Genomic DNA, 13,875 nt, shown 5'->3' with positions numbered 1-13,875 from the left:
GGGAACAGTTTTCTCTAGAGAAGTACTTGGCAGAAATTTTCATTCTATCCTTTCATAGTAAATTATACAGATGTGTCATAATATATTACCAAATAAAACAGCTCCAAGAGACAATCATAGGGAAAAAAACATTTGATAACTTTCTATGTGAATGCAGACATGTTGAACAACTTCAGCATAGTTGACTGAGGGGGCAACGAAGAAATACCCTTAGTTATCAAATTAAAATTATTGTTTCACACATTATTATTACTATTATTTAAGTATAGTTGTAGGAACACAGGGCGTCAAGTTTGCTAGACAAGTGCTCTACCACTTACCCAACCAACCCATAAGCTTCGGTTGTTTTACAAATAAAGTTTTGTGCTTTTGTCAGATCATTTTCCTAGTACCTACAGCCTCCTGAAATGACAAGCATGGGCTACCTGTCTTATTTTGTTGAAATGAGGTCTCACTAAATTTCTGCTACAGTTAGCTTGAAACCATAATTCTGCCAATCTCTGCCTCCAAAGTAGCTGAGTTTGCAAGTATTTATCAGCCAATACAAGTTAGTAGTTTGTTAGTCACTTCATGATTCCTGGGAGACTGTGGCAGTGAATCTTTTAAATACTTAAACGACTTTACAAACAACTAATCTTAATACTAATTGCTTTTCTTTCCTCCCTAAAACTATTGTCTTGGCTTTGTTATTATATCACATTGACATGTTTTGAGTCAAACCATGTTTCACTGAAGAATTCTAAAGAACAATTAAAATTTCAAAGTACATAACCTAAATACATTTCAAAAATGTGGGAATTTCATCTCACAGTTAAAAAAAAATTGGTTCATGTTCCAAGGGTTGGATTCTCAGGAAGACTCAGATCCATTATTCTTAGTCATTCCTTTTACTGTGATATGAGTATTATTTTTAAAATAACTCATTTTATATTCTAGAAAAGATTGATAAAAGGTTTCCAATTATATAAGTATTTTAAAGTTTTGTTTCTTAATATGTCTTCTCTAGAAAAATATTTGCTATAAATGTTGAATATTTGGAATGACATTTTTCACATGTTCTTGGTATGGATTTTATATAAAATTTTACTTTCTTTCAATAAGCTACATGTAGCACATTCTTCCTTCCACAGGAAATTCCTTTATCAGAAATTTTATCTCTGGAACCAGCAAAATCTGCAGCATTAATACTTAGCGGAGCTAATCCTCATTGTTTTGAAATCACCACGGCAAATGTAGTATATTATGTGGGAGAAAATGTGGTCAACCCCTCCAGCCCCCCACCGAATAACAGCATCTTCACCAGTGGCATTGGTGCAGATGTGGCCAAGATGTGGGAGACGGCCATCCAGCATGCCCTCATGCCTGTCATCCCCAAAGGCTCATCTATAGGCACAGGATCCAACTCTCACAGTGAGTCTCCCAGTTCTCGCTGACCAGCCTGCCTCCCTAGCTGTGAACCAAGCACTTTACCTGCCTTCCCCAAGCACAAAGTGAGAGAAGACTCCTTGTTGTGGGTATAGTTTGTTGGAGAATAAAGAATCTCTAAATACAAACAATACCACATACTAAGATATTTATTAAATTATCAAATTATTTTCTTGTCTTTATATTATTTTAAATTTTTCATAAAGTCATATATGTTTTTGTATATTAAGCAATTATAGACATGTAGAGCTCTTGTTCATAAAAGAAGTCATCCAGTCAGTTGGAGCTTGACCTGGCATAATAAATAATAATAATAAATAATAATAAATAATAATAATAATAATAATAATAATAATAATAATAATGAGAAAAATTGTTTTTCAAAATGCAACAGGATTGAGTTTCTAAAAAAATGTTTCACAAGATTATTTTTCGCAAAGTATGATTTGATATTATAATACTCCTGTATGATAATTTTATTTATAGCCAACATATTAATAAAACATTTGCGTCTATTTGGTGCTGAGCACTCATATGAGATCTCTATTTTATTGCCTCAAACAACTCCCATAAGTTGAGGACTTTCCTATTTTGCAGGTCAGGAATTTAGTCTCTAGAAAGATCAAGTGACATAAGCTCACAGAATGGCTGCCATGTAGAAAAGGCCATATTTAAACCCAAGTCATTTTCCATCCAAGATCTGCACTGATAAAGTGCTATTTTTTAAAACCAACTCCAGACTGAGTTTGTAATTTTAAAAAAGAAAGATTTTAAGAGACATTTTCCTAGAAGAAAGTAATTGCTGTGATTTATTTAAACCTGGTACTTTAAGAAGATTGATGAATGTGTTTCCTTGTTATGCTATTACCTCTGTAACTGATGTGTATGTGTATGTGCCTCTGTGTGTGTCTTTTTAACATTTATTTCCAGAAGATATCGCGGTCAGCATTTCGGTATCAAATAGCCAGATTCAAGAAAATGTGGTGAGTATATATCTGATCATATAAATTTTAGCCAGGCACTGGTGGCTCACACCTGTAATTCTAGCTAATCAGGAGGCTGAGTAGTTCATAGCCAGCTAGGGCAGGAAAGTCCCAGAGACTCTTCTCTCCAATAAACCACCAGAAAACCAGAAGTGGTACTGGGCTCAAGTGGTAGAGCACTAACCCTGAGCTAAAGAGCTCAGACAAAGTGCCCAGGCCCAGAGTTTAAACCCCATGACTGACAAATAACAATAATAAAAAATAATAATAATAGTAATAAAAATCTTAGTAATGTGGTTACTAGAAAATAAAAGCAACAACAAAACAGCAAAATGAATACTAGGAAACTGGTACTAGAAAGATGTGTATCAGATGTCAAGGGAGAGGGTAGATGAATGAAGCAAAGAATGGAGGAAGAATGTAGTCAAAACATTTAATGTATATCCTATGAAACTACAAGGGAAGGACTGGGTTAGTTGGGATGGAGGATAATGAAAGGGTGACAACTGTCAAGATGCATTGTACTTATGAAATGATTTGTTGAATGGTATAGATATGTATATATGCATAGATACCCAAATGTAATCCTTTCTCACTTCTTACCTCATTTTGTGAGCCAGAGGTTTAGTTGTTGGACCCATTGTTATTGTGGAACCAAAAGGCAAGATATATAGGCTGCTATGAGTTTATTTCTTAAAGAATAAAGTATAAAAAAACTCTGCTCTCCCTACTAATATCTTTACATGCTTTACTAGGTTGGCATAAGTGAAACAAAAAGTCAGAAGATCAACTAGCAATCTGCTTAAATCAACTTGAGCTGTCTGTCTCAAAGTTGATGTCTACAGACCTCAGGTGCTGCTGTTGCTTAGTTGGACAAAACGTTGGGAAATTTAGATTATTAGAAATCCTATGGAGAAATTTGTATAGCTGTCGAATCATTGAACTCTATTCACCCACCTTTGGAGGAGGGGATTAAAAAGAGTAATTGAGGAGAATGAATATATTGAAGTACATTTTATGAATGTATATAAATGTGAAGTAACTCATTACTGTGTCCAATTTAATATAAGCCAACTAAAAATAAATGCATAGGGGCTGGGAAGGTGGCTCAGTGGTAGAGTGCTTGCCTTGTATGCAGGAGGCCCTGGGTTAGATTCCTCAGCACCACATAAGCAGAAAAAGCCAGAAGTGGTGATGTGGCTCACATGGTAAAGCACTAGCCTTGAGCTGAAAAGCTGAGGGACAGTACCCAGGCCAAGTTCACTCCCCACGACCAACAAAAATAAATAAATAAATAAATAAATAAATGCATAGAGTAGCTTGGGCTCAGAATGATGGAATACAAATAATGTTTTCTTGTCTCCAGAAAATTTTATACATACTCTGTGAACACTCCACTGGGGTTACACAATGGAGACAACTTTAAGTTGTTTTCTAAGGACAAAGGACAGGAATCAGGGCAAGATAGGACTTACAGAGGGAATAATGTAGTGCCAAAGACCTTTTCTTAGAAAGAGCAAAGAGTAGAGGACAGTCAGAAAGTGCTAAGGTAGGATGTGCTACTGTAAGAATGCATAGAGTAAAAAAGACTGTGCTAGGTTTCCATGAGTATGTTCATCTCATTGCAGAGAGAAAAACTTAAATTGAAACCCTGATTTATTCAGTACTCACAATTTCAGAGAGAAAAGAATAGGCTTTGAGAGTTTGTTACCTTTAGAAGTAATAAGAATCACCTGGCTATACTTCTCATCTGAGAATCTCCTAATTAGCTGTCTGTTTTTGTACTGTCCAGGGATCACTCACTAGGTCCAGTCTTCTGTTTCCAGGTCAGATTCAGCAGGATGTGGTGGTAACAAAGAGTCTCAGCATTCTAGACAGAGATGAATTAAGGATCAACATATATAAGACTGGGATCTATGTATCTTTTACATAACTAACATAGCCATCCTTGAAGGCAAATCCCTCATAAATGACTTTGTATAGTTTTAGGTTTCCTTCCACTCTATTGAAATATATTCGATGGCATGTTAGAACATCTCAAGCAAGTAGGACCAAAGCAGCTTTTAAAATACAGTTACATTAATTGGAATTGAATATTATAGTCATTGAAATTTTGCTTAGCATTTACAACTGAATACTTTGAAATGGTTACTATTATTTAGAACACATTTTTGGAATAATTTGTTACAATTAATGCTTGTTCCCTCTCCTCTTTGTGTTTCATGGGACTTGTACCTTTAGGACATCAGCACAGTATATCAGATTTTTCCTGATGAAGTACTGGGGTCTGGACAGTTTGGAATTGTGTATGGAGGTAGGTTACTTCAGTAGGAATTCTTATTAGCTTAAATTTTTGGCTATCTGTGTGTTGAAAGCAATTATTTTAGCCAGATGCTGGTGGCTCATATTATAATCTTATCTACTCATGAGACTACAATCTGGCTGGAGATAGGAGTATTTTCTATATGAAACCAATCAATATCCTAAATATCTTAAAATATGTACATCTTTTCATGCTCCAGTTTATATATGGCTTACATTATGACTGACTTCAGTGTATCTTATATAGCATAATGGAACCAAAAAAAAAAGAAATCTTATGGGTATCCAACCAATATTCTTCAAAAAGATGAATTTATTTACTGAACTCTTTTATTAATCCCACATATGCTTTAGTAAATTTTGATAATATTTAGTGCAGAAAATAGTAACCATATGCTAATGATTCTTGTTTTAATTTTAAAGGAAAACATCGTAAAACTGGAAGAGATGTAGCTATTAAAATCATTGATAAATTGAGATTTCCAACAAAACAAGAAAGCCAGCTTCGTAATGAGGTTGCAATTCTTCAGGTAAATTCTTTGATTCTCTTTCAAGGGGTGTCAGATTGCCTAATTTCCACCAGACAAGGAAAAATTACGCAAATATACACAGTGTAAAAATTTAGCAATTCGAAATAATAGGAAAGGCAGAACAGTATCAAGTACTGCTTGAGTGGTCCCTTTCCTGAGAGCAGGCAACACATTTTCCTCAGGAAGTTGATTCTAGATCTTAATTAATTGGTCATTTGCTCCTAAGAGACATGCTTCTATGAGTCTTCTATGTCATATAATGCCTTATATTACAAATGACTTTTCATAAGTACCTCTCCTTTATGCTGTGATAATTATATGAATTGGATATAGAACTGTCAACATGTCATGTCCACAAGGAAGAAGATTATCTTGATATCATTAATCTCCTCTTTGTCTCTCTCTCTCTTTTAGATGTTCATGTGAGGTATCACTTAACTCTGCTTATTAATAACAGTCTCTTCTAATGACCATCCCTTTTCCAACCACAGTTTATTAATAGAAGTTATTGTGTGTTAGATACAGGGTGAATAATCATTGAAACTTTTTTCACAGACCAAACGGAAACTGAGACCTTAAATTTGGTTATTCTAGTTATCCATTGTAATACTTTAGACCATTGAGAAATGCCAAGTTTTATACAACTTTTATTAAATCTCACATATTGTACTTCTTCATCCATTGCTTTATTTAATTCACATTTATTACACTTAATAAATAAGTTTAAAAGACAGTTTGATCAAATCACGATGGTATAGGCCTGTCATCCCAGCATTCAGGAAGCTGAAGGAGAAGGATTGCTAGATTGAGGCCTGGCCTATGTAATGAAATATTATCAGGAAAAAAGGGAATGAGGACGGAAATGAGGAGGGAAAAAAGAGAGAGGGAGAAAAGGAAAGAGGGGAGGAAGAAGGGATAGAGAAAAGAAAATGAGAGAAATGTGATTTCTACTCTAAAGATTCTCATTATCTATAGACAGCACAACAAAACTCATTTTTTGTACAAAGAAAAATGAGACTTTCCTAGGATTCGTAATTTTTCAAAATGGTATTTTTTATTGTTATTATCTTTAAGTAGTTTTACAAAGGCATTTTATACCTTTGAACCACAAAAACAACACACAGAATTCTTTATAGTACTGTTTGGGGGAAAGAAAGTAATCACTGAAGGGCTGGGAAGATGGCTCAGTGGTAGAGCGCTTGCCTTGCATGCATGAGGCCCTGGGTTCGATTCCTCAGCACCATATAAGCAAAAAGAAAAAAGCCGGAAGTGGTGCTGTGGCTCAAGTGGTAGAGCGCTAGCCTTGAGCTGAAGAGCTGAGGGACAGCATCCAGGCCCAGAGTTCAGGCCCCACAACTGGACCCCCAAAAAAAACAAAAAAAAGAAAGTAATCACTTAAGATGACAATTTATAAATAGCACAGTAAGCATTTGCACAGTGAGAACAAAGGAGAAGATTCTTAGGAGAGGATACAGTTGCTCAATAGCTATGCATAAATGATGCTTATTGAAATGAACTTCTAGAAATGGAAACAACAGCTTTTTCTTTTTTCTTTTTTTAATTTAATTTTATTTTATTTGAGAGCATACTGTACAGAGGGGTTACAATTACATTGGCAGGATAATGCATACATTTCTTACCAAGCATTGCAGCCTCCTCCTTTGTTTACCCTTCACCTCCCTTCCCAGCCTCCCCCCTCCCCCCACCCAATCATACCCCCCTCCCCCCCCACACCGACATTGTAAAGCTTGCTTTGACATGACATTTTGTAATTCTCCTTGTTGCAACAGGTCCACCTGAATCCTTAAACGACTTGTTTGTCCCCATCTCCTCCACATGTTACACTGACATCAAATAAAGTGAAAGCGGGGGTTACACTGTGGGGGAGGGACATACAAAGCAACAAAGAAATAATCTTATAAATGCATTAGAAACACATGCATGAAAGAAACGAAAACATTAAAATACATATTTGAGGGTTCGTTTTCCTAACATCACATTATCTGACCTTTTCCACTTGACTCATACCTATACTAGATATTGCAAATAAGGGAAACCATGGGACCTATGCTTCTTTGGGCCTGGCTTACTTCACTTAATATAATTTTTTCCAAGCCTTTCCATTTCCTAACAAATGGGGAAATGTCATTCTTTCTGATGGAGGCATAGAATTCCATTGTGTATATATACCACATTTTCTTGATCCATTCATCTACTGAGGGGCTTCTGGGTTGGTTCCATATCTTTGCTATGGTAAATAATGCTGCAATAAACATAGTTGTGCTGGTAGCTTTAGTGTGGTCTTGTTTGTATACATTTGGGTAAATGCCCAAAAGTGCGATTGCTGGATCATAGGGGAGATCTATGTGAAGTCTTTTGAGGAACCTCCATACTGCTTTCCAAAGTGGTTGAACAAGTTTACATTCCCACCAACAATGAAGTAAAGGTTCCTTTCTGTCCACATCCCCTCCAGCATCTGTTGTTGTTAGAGTTCTTGATTTTTGCTACAACAGCTTTTTCTTATTATACTGTTGGCAGCTATTTCTTTTTTTCTATTTTTTTCCTTTGCTTTATTCCCTTTTGTCATTGTATTTTTTATTTTGGTGTCCTTTATCTTGTATCTGTTTATTTGGTTTTGGGAGGGAAAGGGAAATCACAGAAATGGTGAGACAAAGGGTGAACCCATCCAACAGTGATACTCACTAGACACAATGTTGGAAATGAACTTTACAACCTGAGGGGTAAGGGGGTTGGGATAGGGAAGACGTGGGTGAAAATGAAGAGATAACACTGTTCAAAAAGAAATGTACTCATTACCTGACTCATGTAACTGTAACCCCTCTCTGTATATCACCTTTGCACTAAAATGTAAATTTTTTAAAAAGATGACAATTTATGGAACCACTACAAAACCAGCTTTTTAGGAAAAAAAAATGTTCTTAACTTGTCAATACAAAGCTGCAAATAAGATCTGAAAATTTCTAAAACCTGATCTTGTTTCCACTCCAATGTTGTCTCCCAAGGCAGTTTCTTTAACAGAGAAGGAACCTCAGAGTTAGCATGAGTGTTAGAAATGGAGCCTGAGAGGAATTTCATGATTTACCTGGGTTTGTCATTCTGCACTTGATTGCAGTTGTGAAAAACCAAATAGACTTGAAGACTCCTATTTTATATGGCCTTTTATTAGTTCTCTGTTGTATCAGCTATCAGCTACTGGTTTTGAAATGAGATAGAAAAATTAATGTATTATTCCTGACCATAAGGTGTGTCCTGTCTCCTCATCTGAAGTATTAGAGCCAAACAATGACTCAGGATTCCTAAGCAGAAGTAAAAAGTTTTTATGATCTGCTTTTTTATACAGAAGTAATACGAAAGCCAGAGTCTTCCCTTTGAGGATTTGAAGACAAAGGGACATGTTTCCTATTGTAGCTTGAAAAGTGCATCGTCCTTGTTACTATCACAGAACCACACTACCTCCAGTCATCCGTTGCCTCATTAATAAAACAGGGATTAATTGAATACACATCATGAACAAGCACTGTTGGAGACCCAATCCATAGAGCTTTGCACTCAGGTAGCTATGCAATTAGTTGCATGTTTGCAACAAATGAAGGAAGCAGATAGTACAGATTCATAGTGCAAAACAATAAATCAATAAAATATTCCTTGCCTTTTGTTCCAAAAAAATGGTCATTTCCTTCATGGAGTAAGATTAAGTGTACAATTTCTAGATGATCAAGAATGATTAGAGAAGAGATAATAATATAGAAAATCAGAGAATAATATTGCTAAATGTGGATGGGAAGAGAATTTTTTTTTCAAACTGAATATTATCTTTTTTAGTCCTGAAGAAATAAATTCTTTTTCTAGAGACACATTTGCAACATGTATGTATTTCCTATTTGCAAATTGAAGGTATTTCCTACTTTCACTGTATACTGAAAAGGTAGTTTGAATTTGCTTCATCTAATATGTTTACAGTATTTCTTCCCATATTCCTTTGTTTTATTGAACGAAGAATTTTCATGATTTTTTTAAAAATTTTATTGCCAAGGTGATATACAGAGGGTTTACAGTTACATAAGTAAGGTAGTGACCACATTTCTTGTCTAACTTGTTACCCCTTCCCTCATTTTTCTTCCTCTTTTCCTCCCCCTCAACCACCCCCCACAAGTTGTACAAATCATTTCCAACATATTGTCTTGTGAGTATCGCTGTTGCATATATACGTTCCCCCTTTGTCCACTACTCAATATTCTGAGACCGGGAGAATGACAATTCAACGCCAACATGAGCAGAAAAGTCTGCCAGAGTCCATCTTCAGTTAACCAGCAAAATACCAGACTGGGGATGTGGCTCACATGGTAAGGCACTATCTGTGTGCCAGCAAGACAAGCAAAGTCTCAAGTGTCCCTGAGTTCAAACTCTGGTACCAGTTTTTTAAAAATTGATAAAAATATCAAGTGCTTTTTGAAATCACTATACCCAAGATATTTTTTAATTAGAAGAGTGATCCTTAATAACATAGTTTGGAAAATTTGTTCTATGTCTACATATACACATCTTACAAGTAAACATACTCTTTCCCATATTAGCGATCCTGGGAAGCTTTATAATTAAGACCTTATTTAATTTTGAAAATAGGTCAGTTAAAGTTTTTTGGGATTTTTTTGCCTGTATGAATGTAAGATACTGTAATTTGATCTTTTGGATTATAATGTTGATCTAATTTACTTACTCTTGTTCCCATTTTTCTTTAAGCAGCTCCACAGACAGATAACCTAACATTATAATAGAATGGTTTGCTTGCTGGAGCGTTGCTGACATCTAAATATAGAAGCTGGCAACAGTGATATGACTTGTTAAAAATTACACTGAAATCTAACTCCAAACCTAAATTGGATTTATGTGTTCATGTCTCCAGCCAGGTAGATAGCACAGAATGAAGCAGTTTCCCTGATGTATCGCCATTTCACTGTGTTTGATATCAAATAGAAAAAAAAAAGTCTAGTTACTTGATCTGGTTTTGAATTTTATGTGCAGTGAGATTGTTTTTGATATGCAAATTCTTATTTCTTTAAGGGGTGTTTCTTTGTGACATCTTCATACATGCATACAATGTGTCCTAATCAAAATTGCCCTTTTATCACTCTCCCTTTCCCCCTTTTGAAAACAATTTCAACAGCTATCATTGTTCTATTTCATTTATGCAAATAAGCTTCTTTGGCTGTATTCACCTTTATTTACCCTCTCCAGTTACAATCCTCACTTCCTGTGGTACCTGCCCACTAAAGAGCGTATTTTTCTATCATTCATTTTGTTTCAATGTGTATTACTTGTATAAGAAGTTTCACCCTATCATTGCAAACATGCAAATATTATAGAAAGCATACCAACCCTCTCTCTTGCATTTTTTTCCTCCTGACTCCTTGTTTATCTATACTTTAAACCTTGCCTTCACCTAAGTACTAAGCTAGTAATAACATGAACGAAAGACGTAGTTCGCTGGTGAAATGGCTACTAACTTTGATGTCTTAAAATTTCTTAATGAATCATTACTTTCTGTCTTTGTAGCCACTGTTGTTGACTTGCAAATATTACATCATTTGCCTAAATTCCACTAGAATTTCTGGCCCTTAATTAGGAGTTAGGTGATGTTTCTGTGATGTCTATTACATATTTGCTATGTGAGAGTCTTTCTTGAGTTGTCTTAATAAAAATCACTCCCCTAGCACCCACAATTTCAGTTTCAAATTTGTCTGTCCACTTAGATGAGCATGGTGTGGCTCAGGCCTTTAATCTTAGCTACGTGGGCTGCTAAGATTTGCAGGATTACCAATCAAGTACAAAATAAGCAAAAAGTTCTCAAGACCCATTTCAACAGAGAAAGCTAGGTCTGATGATGTCTGTCTGTCATCCCAGCTATGGTGGAGAATGTAAAAAGAAGGATTATGGTTCAAGCCAGCTCAAGCAAAAACCAAGGCCCTATCTCAAAAAAAGGCAGAGCAATAAAGGCTACTGGTATATGGCTCAAGTGGTAGAGTGTCTGCCTAATATGTGCAAGACACTGAATTCAAACCCAAGTAGCGTCTAAAATGAAAATTAAAAAAAAAAACAATATTCAAATGTTAACAGCAACCACACAGCAAACATGACAGACTTACGATATCTATATTTTGTTGGTGTATAAGTGGTGCTGATTTTTATACAGTGAGTTCTTTTAAGACCTTTTTTATGGTGGGGGGAGCAGTTTAAGTTAACACAAATTAAGAGGAAATTACAGGGATTTCCCACATTCATCCTGGACATCCTCGACATCTATCAGTATCCCCACCAGAATAGTAAATATTGTACAATTCCTAAGACTGACTTGACACATCATTACCATTCATAGTCCATAGCTTACATCAGTTCCCTCTGTCTCACCTTGTCCTTCTGTGGGTTTAGACAAATGCATCATCCAGGTGTCCATCACAGTAGTATCATGCAGAGGTTTTTCCTGACTTTGAGGTCTTCCATGCTGCACCCACTATCACTCCCTCTCTTCCAACACCTTGCTACCATGGAATTGTTTACTGTCTCCATGGTTTTAGTGTATAATTTGGAACCATACAGCAATTGGCTCCCATATTTTATCTCTTACTATAACATATGTTTAACTTTTCATGCCTTTTTTTTAAAGCAGAATTGGGGTTTGAATTGGGAGCTTGACACTTGCTTGGGGATATTCTGCTTCTAGAGCCATAACCTCAAACCCTTATTGCTCTGGCTATTTTTTCAGATAGTTGTTTAGCTTTTCACCTGTATCAACCTGAAACAAAAATCCTCCTACTTATGCACTTGACTATAGCTGCAGTGACAGGCATGCACATCACATCCATCTTTTTCAGCTAAGATGGGGGTCTTAATATTTTTACCAAGGCTGTCATGCACCACTATACTCCTGGTCTCAGCTTCCCACATATTTTGAATGACAAATGCACCCAATAGCTCATTTATTTTTAGGGTTGAATAATATTCTATTGTCTTGATCTATCACAGTTTATCCATTCATCTGCTGCAGGACATCTTTATTGCCTCTGAGTTTGGGCAATTATGAATAAGACTACTTTAAACCTTCATATGCAACTTTTATATGGACATAGTTTTCAATTTCTTTGAGTATACTAAAGAATGTGATTGCTAGTGTAAAGTATATGTAGATCTTTATGAAATGTGTAAGCCAGTGGTAAAATGCTTGCTAGTATGTAAAACCTTGGACGTGGTCCCACACAAGACAGGAGATTTTAAAAAAGGAGGGGCTGGGAAGGTGGCTCAGTGGTAGAGCACTTGCCTTGCATGCATGAGGCCCTGGGTTTGATTCCTCAGCACCACATAAGAAAAAAGAAAAAAGCTGAAAGTGGCGCTGTGGCTCAAGCGGTAGAGTGCTAGCCTTGAGCTGAAGAGCTGAGGGACAGTGCCCAGGCCCAGAATTCAGGCCCCACGACCGGACCCAAAAAAATAAATTAAAAAAAAAAGGACTAGAAGAAAAAGGAAAACTAAAAGAATGGAGGAGGAAGAGGAAAGGAAAAGAGGAAGGAGGAAGATGAGAAAAAGAGTAGGAGGAAGAAGAAACTGCTAAACTCTTCCAAAATGGTTGTACCCTTTTGTGTTCTTAACAGCACTCAGTGAGACTTCTTATTTCTCCATGTCCTAGCCATCATTTGCTGTTGTTAATATTTCTAGATTTTGGTAACATTCAAGGGTTGTTATAGCATATTATTTAGTGTAAATTTCAATGATGGGGTATGAATAGAACATCTTGACATATGGTTATTATTATTTGTATACAGTGTTTGGTAAGATGTCCAGACTTTGCAAATCATTTCTTAATCCAATAATGTGTTTTCTTATTGTTGAATGTTAAAGATTATTTGTGTATTTTTTCCATTTTTTGTACCAGTACTGGGACTTTAACTCAGAACATGGACATTGTCTCTTAGCTTCTTCCACTTAAAGCACTTGAGCCATACCCCCACTATGGCCTTTCTCTGGACATAAGAGCCTCACAGATTTGTCCGCTTGGGCTTGTTTCAGTGATTCCCATATCTCAGCCTCCTGTGTTGCTAGGATTACAGGCATACAACACTGAAGCTCATACTTGTCTGTGTATTCTAGATGACTGTCCAGTTAGTTATACCTTTTTCCAGTCCATAAATTGTATTCTCAGTTTTGGTAAAAATTCTTAAAATGTTTCATGCATGCATCTAATTTGACAGATTACTGATGTGGGTAGAAAACATCTTTATACTATTTCTCTATGTTGAAAAGTCAAAGAAGGGTAGAGAAAACATGAGTTCCTATGCGAGCATTTTTAGTATTTATTTCCATTTAGCTTTTTCTCTTATAAGAAAAAGTGAGAGCTTAATACCATTATCATGTGTATACAGCAACCCAGGGATCTAAAGTAAGATAGAATCATTTCACAATTTTTTTTAAATAGAGAATGACTTGAGTGATGTGTGGTTAAGTTTAGTGACACATATTAATACAGGCCATGAGGATTTTTGCTAAGAAAATATAGAATTGGTTGGATATATCCACCCCCTATTCTGATCCAAGTTTACTTAATAAAA

General features: G+C 35.9%; 1 protein-coding gene across 5 annotated transcripts in view; it reads left to right on the top strand.

The window, feature by feature from the left end:
* The window catches only part of Prkd1 (protein kinase D1), a 345,647-nt gene that overhangs the window by 285,559 nt on the left and 46,213 nt on the right, over positions 1-13,875 (top strand). For 4 of the 5 annotated variants that reach the window (XM_070026146.1, XM_070026167.1, XM_070026173.1 and 1 more), the window contains 4 exons: positions 1,131-1,410; positions 2,356-2,408; positions 4,650-4,722; positions 5,154-5,260. In XM_070026146.1, coding sequence (XP_069882247.1) covers positions 1,131-1,410; positions 2,356-2,408; positions 4,650-4,722; positions 5,154-5,260 — 513 coding nt within the window. The remainder of the gene's footprint in view (positions 1-1,130; positions 1,411-2,355; positions 2,409-4,649; positions 4,723-5,153; positions 5,261-13,875) is intronic. The other variant, XM_070026159.1, reaches the window with a different exon arrangement.

Source organism: Dipodomys merriami, unplaced genomic scaffold (genome assembly GCF_024711535.1).
Source record: "Dipodomys merriami isolate MVZ:Mamm:240054 unplaced genomic scaffold, mDipMer1.0.p SCAF_1, whole genome shotgun sequence".
NCBI classification, from domain to species: Eukaryota; Metazoa; Chordata; class Mammalia; order Rodentia; family Heteromyidae; genus Dipodomys; species Dipodomys merriami.
This window is presented reverse-complemented; position numbering and strand designations above follow the sequence as displayed.